Source organism: Ictidomys tridecemlineatus, chromosome 9, assembly GCF_052094955.1.
Source record: "Ictidomys tridecemlineatus isolate mIctTri1 chromosome 9, mIctTri1.hap1, whole genome shotgun sequence".
NCBI classification, from domain to species: Eukaryota; Metazoa; Chordata; class Mammalia; order Rodentia; family Sciuridae; genus Ictidomys; species Ictidomys tridecemlineatus.
In genome coordinates this window covers 54210461-54232651 of record NC_135485.1, presented here as the reverse complement: position 1 = coordinate 54232651, position 22191 = coordinate 54210461, and the positions used below count along the sequence as shown (strand labels likewise).

At 34.5% G+C, this 22191-nt stretch overlaps 1 protein-coding gene across 1 annotated transcript in view; it reads right to left on the bottom strand.

The window, feature by feature from the left end:
- Nucleotides 1-379: 379 nt before the first annotated feature.
- Nucleotides 380-22191, bottom strand: part of Npffr2 (neuropeptide FF receptor 2) — a 71035-nt gene continuing 49223 nt past the window's right edge. Inside the window, exons 2-4 of the mRNA XM_005333258.4 lie at nucleotides 10491-10825; nucleotides 6405-6504; nucleotides 380-2377 (exon numbers count right to left, since the gene is read on the bottom strand). Of these exons, the coding sequence (XP_005333315.3) occupies nucleotides 1543-2377; nucleotides 6405-6504; nucleotides 10491-10825 (1270 nt within the window). The 3' untranslated portion in view covers nucleotides 380-1542. The remainder of the gene's footprint in view (nucleotides 2378-6404; nucleotides 6505-10490; nucleotides 10826-22191) is intronic.

Genomic DNA, 22191 nt, shown 5'->3' with positions numbered 1-22191 from the left:
GTGAGAAGATGTTCATGAGCAGGTGACAGTCTCCATCAAATAATACAAGCATACCAATTGTAAGTGGTATTTCAATAAGTTAGGGTAAAGGAATGCAAAATCAAGTTTTATATATAAAATTTCAAAAAGTTGTCCTCTCCTGAGTGCAGGAAATAATACATGCAAATTACAGTATCACATAGTTCATTTCAAATTAAAAGTATGTTATATGCATGCATGAAAATGGCACAAAGAAACTCATTACTTTGTACAGTTAGTATGGGCTATTAATTATAATTTAAATTGGTTTACAAACCCCTCAACAGTTTTGTCTCAAAGGTCTATTTTAAAACCTTCCAGCTTAAATCATAGCAATGACTTAAAAAAAAAAGTATGACAGTTTCACATTCAGAGATTTATTTGTATTTGCCAAACAAGTTATTTTGTTATAATTCACAATTTTCTAGAGACCTATCTCACCCTAGATAAAAGCTAGCATTTACAACCATTATTACTACATAATTGTGACACAGTAGAATTCAGGGGTTACCAATTTTCTTTTTAACCATAGTACTGATTTATTAACCCCAGGGTGCTGGATTTAAGTGTAATACAAAGTAGGAAATTTGAAATAATTATTCTTGCTCTTTCTATACTTTATAGGAGTCTTAGGATGATTGCTGAAAATCTCTGATGAAGCACTTTAGAAGAGAGGAGACTCCCGTGCCACCTGGTGCCTTACTAAAGGATCTGCTTCTTTAGGTTGGAGATTCTGTTAGAAGGGGGTTAATTTGGGCCTGAATCAGTTCCATAAGAAATGTGGGCTCAGCTGGGGCATAAAATTTGTGAATATATTTTTTAAAAATCCAATAGTAACTTCCATGAATTGACATTATGATTTCCTCAGCTTAATACTCTTTAGAAAAAAAAATACAAAGAAATACTGTCTCTCTTTATTTGGCCCTGCAGTCAGTTCCAACATAGAAAATGGAGTCACCCATGTCATAATTACCCATGAACCTACAATTCTTGCTTCTAGGTCAACCCATGTAAACTAAAGGCAATGAGAAAAGCCTCAGTAAGGAACTACATGGGATCCAACACATTGCCTAGAAAATTAAGTTCTAAAAACACAAGCAAATCAATAAATCTGTAGTCTAAATTTTTCAAATTCAAAACCAGAGGGAAAATTGACATAATGTACTTTCATGCAAAACACTGCCTACTTACCACTATTTATGGAAAATGGGTATTTGTGGATATGTACATTTACAAAACATGCACACATGCTAGATTCATTTGACTCACACACAAACAGTTAATTTGGGAAGGTCAGGTTTTGCAAACTGTTTCTTAGAATCAGATTTATTCAGGCAAATCTGTGAGTCACTGTACATATTTTATATACCACTTGATTATTTTGTTTACATTTTTTATTTTTTGCCAGAGAGGGCTTTCAGTAAATATTTTCTTTAGTGCCTTAGAATTACAGTACAAAGCCACAAAAAGCAACAGTGTTTACATATATAACACACGTTAAAGTTAGTATTATCACACCGAGTCTTACATCTCATTACTCTTGGGAGCTTTTCCCAATTCTTCCATTGCTAATTCCTTTTGGGGGTTTTCAGCACTTTTTCCATAAAGCAAATTTTCCCCGTGTGGGTTTTGAAATTCAGGTTCCCGGGCGAGCTGAGCAGTTGTGTTTATGAGCACATTGTTTCTAGCTCCTAGGACATAGGCTTCCTGGGGCTTTCCTCTTTTCCAGCAGACCTGGAGCTGGAAAGCATCTTGGAAACCACGGCGGAAATTCTCATTGAAGAAACCATATATAATGGGGTTGACACTGCTGTTGCAGAAGGCCAGCCAGTGTGCAAAAGGGTAGATGTAGATGTTGATGATCCGCAGTACATTTGGAGAGAGGTCAACATAGTCTGAGAGCATCATCAAAGTCCATAGGGGTAGCCAGGAGAGAATGAAAAGCAGAGCCACGGTCAGGAGCATCTTGATGACCTTCTGCTTTTTTTTGGATACCACATGCCATTGCTCCTGGCTCTGCTTGCCTGTATGAGGCACTGCAGACTTAAAGAGCGAAATCCCAATCCTTCCGTACATGATGACAATGAGGGATAGGGGAGCCAGATAGATGGTAGTGAAGAGCACAGTGGTGTAGATCTTCCTCATTTCCTGATGTGGCCAGTCCTCCCGGCACCAGTAGACTGGACTGGTTTTATTCTGAGAGTTGATTCTCACTTGGTAATATTTCTCTTCTTGTACGTGTAACATTACTGCAGATGGAGACATAATGGCGATGGCCAGGACCCAGATGATCACAATAATGACAAATGCTGTCTTGATAGTGAGCTTTGGTTTAAAAGGGTGGACAACACACCGGAATCTGCAATTAAAGGCAAACATGAATGAGGCATTGCCTCATAACTTCCAACCAAGTCGTGAATCCACTTTATTTAAATTATTAAGGACCTCCCACCCTCATTTCCCTCAAAAACACGGAAAGTTACTATTTGTGGTAGAAAGCCATGTATTGTTATTTTCTGTAATTTATATATGAGATATATTTTAATCCAAAATTTGAAAAAAATTGGAGCATAATAGTAATAATGGTAAGTGATATATTTTTTAATATGACCACATAAGACTGTGCTCCAGGCAATGTTTCATGTATGGATGGTCACTTTAAGTCTCTCTTGGTGAAATAATTTGAGGAAATCAACTTAGAAAAGGCAAAAATCTTGTCTGGATTTTAATACAAAGAGTTCAGCTCCAGAGCTCAGGCTCTTAACCTCCACAGTGTGTTCAGTAAACTGCCAGCTCTTAGGCTGTGGTAGCCTGTTAATCAGTAGCCATCGATGACTTTTTCTCCTCCTGTTCTTTTCTGCTCCCCAACACATCATTTGTGCACTTGGCCATGAAACCTGCTTTGGCCTATAGGACATTAATTAGCAAGCATGATGCAAACAGAAGCTTTTCGTGCACATTGGGGCGTGTCCTTTTGGAATGCTTCCTCTTAAAATTCAGCTCCCAGGTTCTAAAAGCTTGAATTAGATGAGAGGCATGTGGGAAAAGGCCCTGGGGGATGACAGGTTGGTCATTTTGGATGTTCCAGCCTCAGCTGAATTCCCAGGGTAACACTGCACTGTTAGTGATTCCAGCTACCACACACAGAGCAGGAGAACCACAGAGAGATGCCCTGTCAACTCACAGAATCATAAGAAGTAATAAAGCATTAATTGTGTCAAATTACTAAATGTTTTAGCAATTTGTTCCACGCTGTAGGAGTCTGAGATTTTCCATTATGAGTTCTGATTTGGAGCCTTTCTGACATTCTGTCCTCTGCTGAGCATGAAAATTCAACATCAGTATTAGAGTATGCCTGATTCATTTTAGTACTCTTTTGTTATTGTAGAACTTGTTATTATTGAAGTTTATTGTATTATTATAATACACTCATACTATTATTATGCAAGTTTGCCATTTTTCAAAGTACTAGTCCCTATTTAATCTTTTCAGATTTTCATAATGACTTGTTAAAAATGAAATTTTATGAAACTGATTACTGGTCAGATCTGCAGATAAGGAAATTTAGAGCTTCTAGTGGTTGAACAACAACTCCAGATTAATTTAGGGGACATGTCTTCAGAGAATAACTAATCAGCTTGGGCTTGACTTCTCTGCATCCATCCTACTCCTTCTTCAATAAGTTCTTCTCCCTTGACCTCTAAGTGTCCCTCTAGTCTTCTCAGCAATGAATTCGCCCATTTATCCACCTTTAAATTAGGGTTAACTTCATAAGCGTTACCTAGAGTTAATTTCTAGGTATTTGCTTCTCTTTTTCAAAAAAGATGAACTCATGGTGTTTCAAATAGTATTTTTTTCATTCTACATCTATCTTTATATATGTATACCCAGACACACACACATAATTTTATATATAACTGTGCTAAAGAGTTTACATTTTGTCCAGAGAATAGTGGGGATTCATTGAAGGATTTTATTTTACAAAGGCAGGATCAGTTTTTCAATTATAGTCATTTGGCTTTTTGTCATTATCAATCTTTTAAAATAAACATTCATTAAAAAATGACAGTTCCTATTGTTTTGGTTTTACTGGTGCCCCTTCCAAAACATTTAAAATTGAAATGAGTAAAACTAAAATTATCTCTGTAAAAATATTAAACATATGTAAAACACAATTATAATTTAATATCTTTGAAAAATCAAAGCATTGTAGCATACAAATAAAAATATTCTTATATTCATTTAGCAATTCATCTGTTCTTTTAATACATCAAGCATAAAAACTGGAAGAAAAATATAATGTGTATCAAGAATGTGCTCTTGCTATCCAAGTTTAACAAATGTTAAATGTTTGTCATATTTACATCACATTTGTAAAATAAATATTACACATGCAGTCAAAATCCTTATTGCCAATCTACTCATTCCTATTCTTCCTCTTTTCTTAGACATTCTGACGTGCCTACCTATCCCTCCTATGTTTTTTATACTTTTTCAGTATTAATTTAAACCTATAATGTTTTACAATGGATGATAATGTATATTTTATTTTGAAATCTCTTTTTTGAGAGTTTATACTTTTAAAATGTAATCATGCTGATTTGTGTTGACTCATTCATTTTAATCATTTAATAACTATTTCATTTTAATCACTGTGAAGCTGTCCATTGAATATATATATATATATATATAGCACAATTTGTCTATTGATTCTAATATTATTATTTTTTAAATTAAGATTAATGTTTATTTCCACACCTATTCCAGGGACATATAAAAATAGTGAAAAAGAATTTAAGAATATTTAAGTACTAAATGTAATGTGGAAGTATACATGATAAGCTCAAAATTCAAGTAGAAAATGCAAATATTGTAGTTTTTATTCACTCTAAATATACATATTATATTTATGTAACTAAAATACAGAATTTAAAATATTCTATAATAAAACAATTTAATAGTAGCATTTGTATTATTAATAGTAGTATAAGTAAGTATATAAATAGTAAAACAGTGTAATTATAGTAGTAGTATAGTATGTAGTAAGCCCCAAATTTAAATGTAAATCTTATATCTTTGGCATATGGTGATTAACAAATGTTCCAATTATACCGTCTTACTTATAAACAAAATAAACAAAGATCTACATGATAAGTTCTTGGAAAACGGTTACAGCAATGTGTAAATGATGGTATAAATATTAAAAATGCAATCTATAATTGTGTTCCTCTGATGTTAATAATTCCATTTCATTTCATCTTTTTAACCTGGCTCTCTCACTCTCTCTCTGCACACACCTGATGCTGTTGTTTGGTTGTTTCCTGTTCCTTTATTGGGCTAGTTTCAGGTAGATAGCCTATTTTTCAGTTCATTTTTCACTTATCCCTCAAGTATCTGTTCATCCAATAGCCACTGTCCTATTACACATGTACACCCTCTCCTGTCTATGATGCTACAAAGTGTCTTAACAGATCCACTTTCTCTTATCTGGAACAATTCCAGTCCATTTCCTTTGCTACTAATGTATCTAAAATGAAAATCTAGATGTTACTCTCCTGATTCAAAAACTTCAATAGCTCTCTGTTGTTTTCTAGACAAAGTTTACACTGCTTAAAATGAGAGATGAGTCCATTGAAATTCCACCTTTGCCTCCTTTTGTAGCCTAATATGCCACTAGGCTCTCCTTGATCTAGCAGAACTGCGTCTGCCCTTCTCTAGATAAGTCCTTCCACCCCCACCCCCGTTTTAAGCATCCCATGTACATGCTTATCTTAAAAGGTGTCCTTTCCCCAGTTTCTTCCTAAAGTCAGTTCCTGACCCATCACCTCTTCTTTGCCTAGTGCTCCCTGTTTTAACAGGTACAACTAATCATGCTCTCCTTTCAATGGCTGTTATGTACTGCACCCCTATTAATGAGCAGTAAGTATTTTTAAATAGGTCTGACTACTCCATCAGTTTATAGATTTCCTAAGGCAACACTTGATCTTCTTGATTTTAGATGTTATACGACCAGTACCCAGTACATCATAAACTTTCAAAAAAGTGTGTAAATGAAGGGATAAATAAATGAGTTTTAACCTTAAAATCTGAATATTTCAGATTTTTTTCAGCATGTTTTGTTTTTCTACCATTAGAAAATTCTAGATTCCAGTGTGAAATAATGTAAAACAGTAATATTTTAATTATGTTACTTTGAAATATATATAGTTTAATAGATTATTTTCTTATTACCCAACCTTTAGTAGGTACATGCCTTGTTCTTAAAAAGGTAATTAATGAATACTATTTGGGGAAGATTTGTGCACATGTAGTAGATTATATGTTTTTTGGTGTGTTCATTGCAGACATGTCTGTTTCCCTGGATTCAGAACTTGGTGCTGACTTACCTATCCACTGCTATAGCTACTAAAGTAAAGACTGAAGCTGCAACTGATATTCCCTGGACCAATCCACTGATCTTGCACATTGTATTTCCAAATGGCCATCCTGAAAGGAAGATGGAACAGTTTTTTAAAAGATCATTTATCATCACTGAAATTATGAAGAGAATGATGTGACATCAAGAGTAAGGTAACTGTTTTCTCAATGATAGCCACAGAACAATGCTTCTCAGTATTTTCACCAATTTTTCCAGACCCTCCTTTTTTTAGCACACTAATGACAATGTCAAAACTTATACAGTAATTCCCATATTCTAGCCACTATGATAAGTGCTTTGCATTTGTTAACATAGCTGATTCCCATGACAAGTTTTTTTTTCCATGACAAGCTTGTGAAAGCTTTATTATCTTCAAGATATATGTAGGCAAGGCATCAAACAAATATCACATACCTTGCCATTGCTAGTTATCAGCTTAATAAGGATCCTAACCCAGGTAATAGGTTTCCAAAATTCAAACCATTAACCCTTATGTAATAATACCTCTTAAATAAAGAAAAGAGTTAGAATGTTGTTTTGATAATTTGGAAATATACTCCATAAATTATACGAAACCAGGAGTTACATATAGAATAAATAAGCTATATTTATTTATATATAATGTAACAAAATAATTTATATCAGAGCAACTTCCAGAATGAAGAGCCCCTTGCACAGACAAAAGTAGTCTATTTTCATTACCTCCTAACTGAACCTCAGGTACTAGAAAATTTCTAAAAGAAATTGGTAAAAAATTTATAGCAGTTTGATGTTCAAAATGCTCTTCTGCTATTAAAGAGAAATAACAATATTCTTCCACTTGAAAATATTCTGTACACATGCTTCATATTTCTAAAATTTACCTTTTAAAAATATTCTGCAACTTACTTTTCCAAAGCAAAATATTCTTATCTAGTATAAAATATTTCATTCTTAATAATTTAGCTATATTGGAAAAAAAACAAAACAAAAAACACCACCATCTGTCTAGAACATCTTAAAATAAGTACTTGAGTGACTACTGAATGGAAACTAAATGTCTCCACAGTCCTAAAATTTGTTAGGTTGTGAATAATATTATTTTTTAAAAAAGGTGAAAGGCAGTATGTAACCCTGGGGTGAACATGAAAGAATAAGCCTAAATTTTACTTTATATACCTCATCAAACTCCATTGAAATGAAAGTACCAAAGCATAAAAGCAGAAATCCATTGAAACCAAGGTGCCAGATACTACTGTGTGCAAAGTTGGGAAAACAAGATGACAGTGGAAATTATAAATAAATCCAATCACATGTCATTGGCTTTTCTCCTCTGTTGGCAAAAGAGTAGAGGCTTAAAGCTCATTCACCAAGTGCAGGGTTAGTGGATGCCATAGTGATGACCAAGGATTAAGTGACTGCAGACCCAGAGACCCATTCAGCTCTGAAATGTAGAAACCAGTCTTATGTCCCTATAGCAACAAACCAGAGAACAAACTTCAGGGGACAATGACTCCAAGAACACTGACATGCAGATTTAATGGCCATGCACTTCCCTATGAAAGTCCCTAACTACTGAAGCTGGGAATGGTCTACCTCAACCTCCTGCACAGGGAACTTGCAGAAAGCAATTTTATCCATGAAACAAGTATAGTATGACAGTATGAGGAAGGTACAAGAGATAAAAAAAATACTCAAAAATTTTAAGATGTGATAACAGAGATAAAGTATTAATCTAAAGGCTGGAAGAAAAATTGAAAAAATTAATTTTCTGATTGAAATATCTAGTTTGCATCTAATACAACAAATAAAAACCAAAAAGATGTAATACAAAGTTTCATATCATGAATCTCAGAATACTAGGCATATAGACAAGTTCAAAAGGCTTTCAGGAAGGAAAAGTGTTAGTCACGAACAAAAGAAGCAGGAGTCAAAAGGCACTAGATTTTTTCAACAGTGACTCCACATTTCCCAATAGTAATAAAGGAGCAATACCTCTACAATTCTGAGGGAAGAAATTTCTGAACCATGATTTTTCACATGTGCTAACTAAAATCATGTGTGAGGCAAAGCAAAGATACTTTCAGATATGCAAGGTCTCAAATATGTTTTATCTCAATGTGCTATTTCTCAGGAAAGAATAAGCTAAGAAAGAAGAAGACATGGTATCCACAAAAACGCAAAGAAAGGTGAAGATAATTGTCAGAATACCAGCGAAGGGTATTCCAGATAAATTTCTGTGCTCCGTGCTTGGAGAGAAAAAATCCAGACAGTACAAAGGTCAGAGAATACCTGGAGAGGTACTGTAGGAAAAAGATGCAGTTCATGGGTTACCATAGATATACGAAGTTATTAACGTGAGAGTCCTGGAAGAGAATTTGAGGATACATTACTGACAGGTACACAGCAGAAAACAAGTTTTTCCCTCAAAAACTGATAGAAATCTCTCTGGCTAACCACACTAGGGCCTAAATGTCTGTATATTGTTAGATTGAATACACTAATCAAAGTGTGATGACCTCCATAAATCAAGAAAAACAAAACAACATTTTATAGAAGAGAAATTGCTATCAGAACACTTTCCACAGTTCAGCAAGGGTAAGATACACATAAAATAGAAACGTATATTCTGGATATTGGATTTAAATATCTGGATATTGATTTCAATAGAACTGTTCATTGCTATATTGGGAGAATGAAAGAAGGTGAAGTGTGTGAATTTATGTTTCTCTTTATGCAGTGGAAGTGGATTATGAGAACAAAATTTGTGTCTTGTACAGATGGAAGAAAACCATCATGTTGAAAACAATATTTTTTAAAAATGTTATTCATTACCAAAAATAAAGATAAAAAGTGCTGAAAGGGGCTAACTACTTGGAATAAAAATCAAGAGATAAGGTAGAATAATTTACATGCAAAATTGTTAAATAATAATTTAAAAAAATATTTCTGGGGAAGATATTAAAACTACTTTTTGACAATGTGACTTACCTGAGAACAACCATTTTTTTTTTATCAATTCCTTCACTCTCTTTGTCTAGTATAGTATCTTGAAAAAATGTTACATCCTTAGTAAGTATTTGTTTAATGATAAGCGTCAGAAATTCTCCTGATCAATTCAGGACAGAACTGATAGAATAAGCACCCCGAAGAATTATCCTTGGCAGGCAACTACTCCAGAAGAAAGGAAGGAGAAAATGGATGAAAAGAAAGAAAGCTCTTTTCCTATTTTTCAGTGAATTGATGTTGAGTGCTATGAAAGGCTATGGTAGGGCTATTCAATAGGCTGTGATTATTTCACTGTTCTTATGCAGATTTGAATGTGAATATCTTGAGTGCTCTCCATTAACACAATGAATATTAACTTTGTTCTAAGTATCAAAACGCTGTGGTTATCTGGAAATACATTGCTTCTATACTTCTAGAACACATTAAGGTGGTGCTTGAGAAGCAATAATGTGGACACAGAAGTCCTAGAAAGGAGATACCTAACCTTTTCAGTGTGATACGACTTACGTTGTACGTGTAAACTGTCATGTTTTGAGAAATCATCATGACTGCTTCATATTCCCTCAAAAACTGATAGAAATCTCTCTGGCTAACCACAACAGGGCCTAAATGTCTGTATATTATTAGATTGAAATTTCTATGATGTTATGTTCAAGTACATCAACTGCAATCAGATGCACCAGTTCTCTGAAACGTACAGTCCTAATATTGTTCTTAATAATATTCATGCTATACTCTATGTTCTTTTGTCTATATTTAACAAATTCAAATGTTTTGGTAAGAAATGCGAGATATCATACTCTTAGGATATTTAGTGAACACTCTATAAAAAGAATAGCCTACACTCTCCATCCCTGTCACTTGAGTTAATTTTCCCCATAATTCTTATTCTCAAATGCTCTGTTTAGTGTTGTCTCCTCCTTTAGAATGTATACCCCATGAGAACAGGTACCTGGAGTAGTTCCTGGAACTGCATAAATATTTGCAAGGAAATGACCCTGCCCTGGCTATAGGGATATGTTTCAAACCTTTCTTACATCAACCATGCACTATGCAGTCAACATACCTGCTATAATATTGTCCAGCAGTGTTATGGGCATACAGAATATGCCAACCAGTAAATCGCTTATTGCCAGGTTTAAGATGAAGAGATTAGTGACAGTATGCATGTGTTTATTCCTCATAACAATAAAGCAAACCACGGAATTTCCCACCATGCACAGGAAGAAGATCAGAAAGTAGGAAATAATGAAGATTGCTGCCACTTGAGGATGGTGAAGATAGTAGTTCACATAGGTAATACTACTGTTTGAATACAGGTGATGCTGTGTGTCATTGACACTCCAGATGTGATACCAGTTTTCTGAAGAGTTTGAGTCCCATTTCTCACTCATGATGGACCTTACAAAGGAGAGGCAGAAAAGAAAAGTATAATTAGAAACCAGCAGAATAAAGTTTCTGTGCTTCAGCTTGATAACAGGAACACATTTAAGGCATCACTGAATTTTGATGGGCCTCCATAGATAATCCATTATTTATAGAAAAGACTGAGTTATAAATAAAGCATTCAATTTATTGGGATTCTAAGAGTGTTGGGAAATATGCAGAAGTGATTATTATATTTTATTTCCTGATATGCTCTATATTTTACATCTTTGGTCATAACCTCTACCCATTTGCAACTTTCCCCTTTTCAAAATTCTCTTTTTCCCTACTTCTAGTTATCATAACCTTTCAAAACCTACTTGTTCCCATTAGGCTAACTTATATACCTCTAGATTTTCTGATAATCTGAATAAGATTCTACTTCCATAGAAATAAGATTTTTGTATTTGCCTTATTCTAGTTGGACTCAGTTAATTGAAAAACATTGCATACTTCTGTATGTAGATATAGTCACCACGTTGTGACTCTCTTAAAATCATGGCAGGCTATTTACTTAGTTTCACTTAGAATAATTCTATTCACAAATAATGCATTAATAACTTATTTAGAATCTATATATTTTAATGTGAACCTTTCAATAAAACTTTGTATATCAGAGGTATCCAAAACCATTATTACATTCAGTGATTCAGGGAAGGACTGATTTAGAGATGGACCAAATCATTTAGGAATAATTTAGAGAAGGACTCACCAGCCTCAGTATTTAGTACTTTCAGAGCTAGTATTTATGATAGTGAAGGATGCAAAGCAAAATCAACAAGGGAAAAAGGCACATGGGAAGAAGTTTGTAGGAAATCAGGCACAATCTCCCAATAGTCCTCTTTCAATAGAATCACACAGGACTTAATTCCTCCAGCAACCAGTTGTAACAATGTGTGTGAAGTGTTGTTAACAGGAAGTTTATTAGAGACTCAGTATCCCAATTTTCATTTAAAAAAAATATGGACCTGTGGGTAACTTCTTCTAAGAATGTATCAAAATTCTAGACTCCCAGATGGAGAGTAGGTGTTGGGCTCATGAACCATGTTGTTTGTATAATCTAGGAGTGGAGAAATGCTTTGATGACTTAACAAAACTTTTATATCAGTATAGACAACTGTTTACTGCTTAAGTTTCCAGACTCCAACCAAAGGTCAACCTTGTAAGAAGATCTTTCTAAATTTAGTAGGCTCAGGCATTCTAGTAGACAGAACAGTATATGTATCCATAAATGAAGATGAATTTGACAGTGGACTTAACAACTGAGCCACCATAATCACTTTTTTGGAGTAATTTTCTGCAATTTGAGTTGGTAGAGATAAATTCAAATGGATCTGCTACTGGTGGGTAGCTAATCAGACTCTAATTTCCAGTAACTTTTAGGTATTTAATGATCTCTTTGTAGCTTAGCTTCCTCCCCCACCCACTCCCTACTGTGACCAAAAGACCTGACAAGGACAATTTTAGAGGAGGAAAGTTTTATTTGGTCCTTATCTTGGGCTACATTTCTCTAGACAGGTGAGGCAGAACATCATGGTAGAAGAGTGTGGAGAAGGAAAGCAGCTCAGGATGAGGCCACCAGGAAGCAGACAGAGACTGCTTCCCTCACCACAGACAAAATATAAACCCCAAGGGCACACCCCCAGGAACCCACATGCTCCAACCATTCTACAATTACCATCCACTTAATTCTTATCAGTGGATGTCACAATGGCAAAAAGGTGCGACTTATGCAGTCGCTGGGGAGAAATAAAGAATGTCCACACGCCTCTGCCTTTATTAATGCTTTATTCACTCAGATCACTCAATACAGTTTCACTCTATAGGTTCTTAATCAAGAAAATGACAATTCTTAATGCTAGGCACTGCAATAGACATAATCAATTCACAGCAAACAATTCTAGATTAATTCTAAGCACTGCAAACACACTTAATCATGACAGGCTCATGACAGACATTCCCTCTGCATGCTAAGTTCAAGCGTCAGATCAAAAGTCTCAAGCCTTAGGCTCTAAATCCAGCAGATGCACTCTTACTCAGACCTTGGTGATCAGGTCAGGAACCAAGGCTGGCTTCACCTGGGGTGGAGCTGACAGCCAGTTGAGGAGAGGGTTGTAAGGAGAAGCCATGGCTCTCACCAGGGTCAAGATGTGGCTGTAGAGTTTGAGAACAGTGAGGAAAATGCAGAGGATCAGGCAAATAATGAGAAGAGTTGGGATGTCAGTCCAGATCCTCATCAGGCTCTCCAGCGTGAGGGCATCAGTGTCAGCCGGCTGAATGTCTGTTCATTTGCTCCATTTTTTATACCAAATTTTGGGGCTTTTGATCACCCTTTCAATCCCCATCAGCTGCCACCAGGTCTTCAGTTACATGGTTTACCCTGGGGTTAAAACATCTGGTCTGGTGGTCCCCACCCTGATTTTGTCACCTTTCCCCTTTATGGGACAAGGACAACATGCCAGAGACTTTACTCTGAGTCTGTCAGTGTAGGGGACAAGTGATTTGTTTGTGCCTGAGAGCCATACTGGAGGCCTGGTGAGACTACAGGTTTCAAACTGGAGTTTTAAAATGGAGTTGCTTTGGCTCAGTCCTAAGGCTATCCTTACAGTAGATCAATGCAATGATTAAGATTAAGTGATCATAACCCAATCATTTCACCTCTAAATTGTCTTACATTGTCTTACACATGAGCTTTTCCTGGGGCAGCAGGGGGACCAACTCATATCTAAACCATAACATTCATCAAGTGTATATTTTTATCATTTTAGAGAAACATGTTTGATGTGCAAATATTTACAATAAGTATTAAACTATGTATTAATAATTTCTGATACTTAAAGACCCTAGCCCAGTTAGCCCAGTTACCTAAGGCCAAGATATGAAACCAAGATACCAGGCAGGCCATAAACAGGTTCAGGCGCCAGGCACGCTTTCCAGACAACCAGTTGAAGAACAGATCACCCACATCCTGGGGCTTGCATGAATAAACCGGAACAGATAAGCAACGGAATGTAAACCTGTGGGTATGCTAGATTTAAAGAAACCAACAAGAAACCGGTTGCTTCCCGTGCGTGGGAAACCTGTCCTAAACCCTATAAAAATCTCTGTATCCCCAAGCCCGGTGTGCCAGTTCACCAAAGCTCCGGCTGAGGTTCTGCTGGGCACCCGCAGGCGCCTGTGTCCCAATAAACAAACCTCTTGCTTTTGCAGCCAGTGTTTCGTGTGATTCTCCTTGGACAGGGATACGGGGGTCTTTCATTGGACGGGGGTCTTTAACAATACTTTGAATGGTTTTCTGTGGTTCTATTGAGTGTAGGAATATAACACAAAAGTAAGTCACTAAAAATAATGTTATGAAAGGGGGTTATTTTTCTCCAATAGTTTCCATTAATTTTCAATTTTATGTTTTCCTTTCCTCTAATTTTTTAAACCTCTCTTTGCTTTTCCTGTGTTTTGTAGCCCCAATTTTAAAGGAAAACAAATTTTTTAAAAAAGGAAAGAAAAGCAAAATGATTATGAGATGGGGCAGGGGCTTAGTGAGGAGTAAAAGAAAAGAAGCCATGTGAACAGGACTACACATAGTCACATATATGCAGTCAGACTGAGGGTGTCTGGAGTTCAGAGCCTGGAAAGAAGAGCACCAAGCAGCTTGGAACAGAAGCTTTGCAGTCAGTCTCCAAAAGAAAAGTAGTCACAGGAAGATCTAAGGATGTCTGTGCCTGCAGCAGAGAAACCCCAAACACAAAGGAGAACTGCAAGAGAAAACTGGATGTGGATAGGAAATATCTATAATGAATACCATCAGCAATATGGCAGAATAGGAAGTCTCCAACTCAAACACTCCTCCCCACAAAAAGTTCAACTAGCAACCATCTATAGACCAGAACATTTTTTTGAAAACCAGGATACTTGGAAACTAGCCTGAGGCAGCCATTTGATCTATAGAACTAAAGTAAAGCCAAATCAGGAAGGCAAAGAAGAGTCTTACTCTGACTGTCCTGTCCCTCAGGATTTCTCTGAGCCCCATATTCAGAATATTCTAGGACTGTAGTGTTGGTGCATAAAGCAATTTCATTGCAGTACAAGGGTTAAAAGTCAAAACTATTTATAACAACTATTGCTGAAACAAATTGTCAAAGAATATATATTACTGAATTGTGTAAATTCTGACAAAAAAACATAAAATTCTTTTACGGAGTAAAAGTACATAGTTGTTTTAGGAAATAAAATTGCTAACAGCTTGATATCAGCTGTGGTCTCATAGTAACTACAAAGAAAATGCAAAGAAAAACCACAAATAAAAATTTAGAATAGAAGCACAAAGCAAAATAGAAAGAAATCAAAGGACACCAATACAGAAAACAATCAAACCTCAAAAGAACATATTAAGAGTGCAAAAACGAAACAATGTAGTATCTATAAAATAATCAGAAAACAACAACTAACAGAAGAGGAGTAGTAAGTTCTTATCTATTAATAATTACCCTTACTAAAGGGGATTGAATTCTCTAATATAAATATAGTGACTAAATGGATTAAAGGAAAACAAAACATAAAACCCTAGACCCATGTATATATGCTGCCTTTAAGAAATTCAATTCACTTGCTTTTAAAGATACCACAAATTGAAAGTGAAGGAATGGGAACAGGTATTCCACTCAAATGGAAACCAGAATAGGATTATACAGAATGATAGTCTCTTTAATTAATGAGGCTGGGGAAACTGGATAGCCACATGCAGAAGAATGAAATAGACCTTTATCTCATATTACACACAAGATCAACTCAAAATGGCTTAAATACAAATGTGAGACCATGAACTATAAAACCACTAAAAGAAAATATACAGAGAAAACCAGGCAAAACTGATGTGGGCAATGGTATTTTGAATTTGACCCTTAAAACACAGGCAACAAAAGTACCAAAAGACAAGTGGGATTACATCAAACTTAAAAGCTTCTTCACAGCAAAGGAAATAATTAATAGTATGCAGAGAATCTATGGATTGAGAGAAAAAATTTGTAGGCCATAGTTTCAATAGAGAATTAATATCCAAAATATATAAGGAGCTCAGCAACTTAGGAGCAAAAACTGAAAGACCCAATTAAAAAAAGGGCAAGGGATGTGAACATATATTTCTCAAAAGACATGCAAATAGCCAACAGATATATGAAAACTGTTTAGCATCATTAATCATTAGGAAAACACAAGTTAAAATTGGTTATATGAGATCACACACCCTTCAGAATGGCTACTATAAAAAGACAAAAGATAACAAGTGTTGATAAGAATGTGGAGAGAATGGAACTATTGTACGCTATTTGTAGGAATGTAAATTAGAAAGCCATTATGTAAAACTTTATAGTGTTTCTGCAGAAAACTGAAAATCAAATTATCATATGACCTGGCAATTACACTTTTGGATATTTATCCAAAAAATTGAAGTCATCATGTTAAAGATATGTCCGCTCTCAGGTTCATTGCAGCAGTATTCACAATAGCCGAGTTACAGAATTGACCTAAGTCTCCATCAGCCGATGAATGCATAAAAGAAATGTGGTATGTGTACATAATGTAACACTGTTTCAATTTTAAAAGAATAAAATTGTGTTATGGGCAAAAACATGAGTATAACTGAAGAGTATCATGCAAATGAAATAAACCAGGCACAAAAGACAGATACTACATGTTCTCACTTATATGTAAAATATAAAACATTGGAACTTGTAGAAGAAGAATAATGGTGGTTCATAGGCTGGTGGTCAGGAGAAAGAAGAGATGATGGTCTTGAGGTTAAAATCTCAAGAGGGAATACTTTTTGAGAGCCACTGTGCAATGTGATCAATATAGTTAACAATTGAATAATATACATTTCAAAATCGCTGAAAGAGTAAATTCCAAATGTTCTCTTCATAAAAAACTGTTAAGTTTTTGAGGTGATAGATACGTTAACTAGCTTAATTTAATGTTTTCATATTGTGTTCATAAAGCATATCACTTTGTGTTCTATAAATATATGCAATTATAAATTATCAAATTATAATTTAAAAAAGAAACATCTGGCCATGAGTTCAATTAGAGCTGAAAAACAGATGGGTAGAATACATCATCAGACATATGCTTCATATTTGCATAATGTTTTCTAAAGCCCTTAGCTTATGGCAACAACGTGTTTCCAAAGAAGATGCATATCCATGATGTATCTGTTGAGATAAGGAACACTGAGATAGAAAGGCTGAGATGGAACAAGGTTTTTAAAACTATCCTGTGGACTCACTTAAACTCCATGTGAGTTTTTCTTTTTTCTTTTCTTTTTTTTTAAGAGGGTAGAATCTCTTTTCCTTCTCTTCTAATGGATTATTAATAAACTAAAATCATATTTTATTTGGAAGAGCTCATGTAAATACAGAGTTGGACAAAAGACTTGTAAGAGAACAGAATTGTTTAAAGGGCACTCTGTGTATCACGCTAATTCTGCAGATGAAATAACCTAAGGACTAAAAGGACTGTGTATGCCAACTTGAGGAAGTCAGATTTACATACTTCCCATGCTGAGGACTGAATGATCCGTGGATCCTGTCCCTGAAGTGTGTGAAGTGTTTTATGGGCCCAGCACATCTTTGCTGCACAACTCCGCTTGTGATATCTTTTACACAAAACAAAGTCTCAATTCAAAAGTTGTATTAATGTAAAAAACATGAGCTATTTTACCATTAGTCTTAAACTCTTCATTTATATGTAGAAAAATGTGTGATAAATAAATTTTATTGTAGTCCTTGTACTGTTCCTTTGTCTTTGAATCTGGAGGGGAAATGGATATAGGTTTAACTGCAGGGGCTCCCTTTAGAGACCCTAGTCACTGCAATTTACTCAGACCCTAAGCCTTATCTTTAGGAGGAGAATCTAGAGCTTTGGAAAGAGAAATCAGGGGTGGAAGTCATTAAACCTTTTTCCTTTCTAGAATCATACTTGCCACAATTGTAACAGATTACTCTAGATGATGGAATTGTTGGTAATTATTATACATTTTTTGCTTATTTGTATTCCTAGACCTTTTTTCTGTAATTTTTTAATCTTTTATAATCAGAAAAAAAATGTCTGAATAGAGAGGTACAGATGACATAGAATAACGAATGTAAGTACAATTTGCTTTGACTCTATTTCCTAATAACAGAACTAGATTATTTCATTAAATCTATCAATATCTAGTTTCCATGTAAATCTAATTGATATGCAAGTTAGTATTATCCTTATTTGAGATTTATTTTCCTTGGGCAGTACCTTTTCATCATGAGTGATCCTTGATGGAGAAAACTAAGAGGTAGTATCATAGAAGACTGAAATGTGTAATAGTTTTCAACAAGAAAAAGTATTAGAGTGGTTCAATAAAACAATACCTTTATAGCCAATCTAAGAAGCTGAATTTTAAATATAAAACCATTGATTTAAGAGTTTGCTATTACTCACTACAGCATCAAAGATGTGAACATTTTAGACTTTCAAGATATTTTTACAGTTGAATATTTGAATGCAAAAGAAACAAAAACATATGCACATGTATTTATCTCTACACATGTAAATATAAATTTTAAAAAATGTAGTAATATATAAAAACAAATATAGTCACACACATATATTGAAAATATAGATTTTCTTCCCTTTATACAGTAGAAGCAGTATTTTCCTCATTCTTTAGAACACGACCTCTGGAAAATAGTGCTTAACCTGTATTGACAATTGTTAAGTCATCCATAATCTTCCTTATTAAAAATATCTGCCATGTACTCATCACTGACAATAAGTCATTGTTATCAATCTAAAAAGGGCTAACTTTCAGACATATAAGTTTCTTTAATGAACTTTTAAAAATAATTTCATCTGAGTTGTATAAAAGGACTTTTAGTAGTCAAAGAGAAGAAATCCAGAATATTAAATACAAAAAATATTTGCAAGAATGTCAAATTAAAAACAAATATATATTATACAAAATATATTATATGTATTTTACCTTAATTTTATAATTACATATATATTAAATCATATATTTAGTTCTAATTTGACATTTGTTCATATGTGTGTATACACACAGTGAGAATGTGATATCTTTTACAAAAATGGTTTTAATAAAGACATTAAAATATAAAATTTTCTTTTAAAGCTGTTATTTAGTGTACCCTCTGGGTTTATTTTCCCAAGGAATCAGAGGACCTGAAATGCCTATCACTTCGCCTCCATGTCTCATCTATTTAATATTTATATCTGCTGAATAACTCACCACTAGGAAAAAGAAATGTGAGGCTGTGAAGCACTGAAGGTAACATAAGTGACATTGAAGCCTGAACTCAGCTAGATCACCAGTGGGATTGAATCAACAATTTCTAAAGCAGCTAATGCAAAGAGCTATGCCTATTTCTAGGCAGAAACCTTATTTAAAAAAATCAGTGTCTGCTGGTCTACACTAAGAGGTATTATCATAGAAGGCTGAAATGTGTAATAGTTTTCAATTGGAAATCATGAGACATAAAATGAAACATGGAGAAATAACCAATTTGAAAATAAAAAATAATCAATAGAACCAGACCCAGAGATGATTCAAATGATGGAATTCTTTGACATTAATTTTTTTAAAGATATAGTTAGTGTGCAAAAGAATCTAATAGAAAAGGTGAAAAATGTATGTATTGAAGGAGAATTATGTCAAGGAGATAGAAACTATAAAAAGAAAATAATGGAAATATTAGAATGCAAAATAAATACATATATAACTCTGCTATGGCTCTAACTTTTGGACACCCAGGTTGTGTTTTGAAAGAAAGAGAAACAAGAGTGGGGACAAGAGAAGTGGTGATGAGAAAAGAAAGAGGAAAGGAGTGAAAAACTAAGAGCAACGAGAACGAAAACAAAAACTCAAAATAGAACAAAAACAGATGCAAAGCAACCAGCTCTATTTTAAATGTATATCATAAACATACTGAAAGAGAAAAAGGAAATAAACTTAAATAACTCTTCAATGTATTACTTTAAAAACATACCTTGACTCTAATGATTAAAAAACTAGAAGAGGCCAATATTGAACCTTATGAGTAGGTGGTCCGTCTTACTCTTGTTTCTTTTGGTATGGTTTGAATTTCTTTAGTTATACAATGTGTATCCTGGGATTAAGCAAATGTATAGGCATATTGTGAGTAGTGGGATACAGGTTTCTAAACAACAAGAAAAGTGAGATAAAATGTGGAAAAGAGGAAAGTTAGAATGAACCTTGTGGTATTAGTCTGAAATTGAAGCAAATGTATGCACATACACACACACACACACACACACACACACACACACACACAAATGTATTTTCTCCATTGAAAAGGTGTAGGTATAATGCAACCTCAGGGGGAAAAAAACATAAAATCCAGAATTTGATTTTTCAATACAATTATCTACCCAAATGAACTACAAAAATGACGACCAATGTCAATGCGGGTGATGAGACTTACAAAATAAGTCTAATATTTAATACTATGTCAGAATGTAAAGTAATGCTAACATGGAAATGTGTCAAAAGAGAAAGAGGTATCTGTGTATTTAGGCTCTGGAACATTTTCAGCATTAAAATAAGGAGTGATAATAAAAGATGACCCACTGAATGAAATAGGAGTCCATAAAACCATACTGATATAAATAGAAATAAATGAATAATATGAAATGGTGATTTACTCTAGAAACAGCATTCCAAATAATAAAAGTAGTATGAATTCTAATTAATGAATGCAGAATTAGTAATGGATTTAGAAAGTTACCGCATGACATTCGCTACAGTAATAATAATTTCAGGAAACAATCATCAGTGACAACTAAAAGTGGTAGGCAAAAATTTGATAAGATGCAGAACAGTTGCATACTCTGAAATTCTCTTTCCACATCATACTTATTAATTACAAAGCAAAAATTATAAATGTGCATTGGAGAAACTGGTCAGATACAACCTTAGTTAAATGATTAAATAATCCAAACTGTGCTACAAATAGGTATTATATGCATGCCCCTCATTATAAGACATCATAATATCACTTTAGCAATATCCTTGTCAAGCAGTTTATTTTAATGCCATCAAAATAATCAGAAAACTCCCATATTAGGAAAATCCTATAAAATTAACCTATCTCAATTTGTACCTCAGATATGAAAAATGCTAACTGACCCTAACTATAAAACTTAAACTTCTCACAGGCAGAGCTGCGGTCTCCCAAAGGTCTATGTCCTGATATCTATAATTTCTGAACAGAAATTACATAACAGAAAGATATATAATTACATAACAGAAAGATATTGATATTGTTAATTAATTGATTCTAAAATATGTGTATTTCTGGATTATGTGGGTAGGCTCAGTGTGATCATCAGTGTCTTAAAAGAGGAGCACAGACATGGAACAGTCAGTATTCAATTATTTCTTTATGAGAGAGACTAATTTTGGTCATTCATTGTAGTTTAGTTAGGAGCTGCCTGTAGAAAATAAATTATAAACTAAAGATTTATAATGCTGGGGTTCCTTGGAAAATGTTCCTTAAATTGAGAAATAAAGACATTTCATACTTTAAATATTCCTCCAGTTGTGTGAGGCAATATGCAGAATTATACCTAGAGACTTCATCTGCTATTTGAACCAGAAACATCTCAACATGGAAAGAGAGTGTCAGGGAACTGGTCTTGATATTCCATACAACTTTCTGGTTTGTCTAAGCCTCTTGATTGCCTGTGCCCTGAAATTACTGGTAAATTTTCATAAGGAACAAGGCTTTTGAATCATATTTCTTTGCCAGTCTGACCCTTTGTAGATGAAAAAAAATAATGAGGATTTAATTACAGAATGACTCTTTGACCATTATTGGTAGGACATGGTGAAGCTTTGGGACAATAGGATTTGGAAAAAGAAGACATGCCTTAGGGGGAAAGGCTAAGTAGATTGATAAGAGGTGGCTAGATGAGGGGAATAGAAATATTTCTATCACCTGTCTAGAGCTAGTGGCTCTGGTAAGTGACACCTGTAAGGAAATGCAGTGAGGCTGTTTCTTTCCTGTCATGGAACACCTACTTAAACTTCTAAGACTATGTGGAGTTATGGCTTACTCCTTCACAAAATAATATAGCTGGGCAGTTGTCTGATCAAAACACTATACAAAGAGCAGAGGAAAAGGTCAGGTAAATACTGAATCCCAAGGATATTCAACATTTCACACATAAAAAATCAGCAGTAGCATGGTGAATCATTATCTGCAGGGGTCTTAAACTGTCTGAATACCTTGTGAATTTTAGAAGCATGTAAACTGGGTTGCAATCTTCAGTGGTTG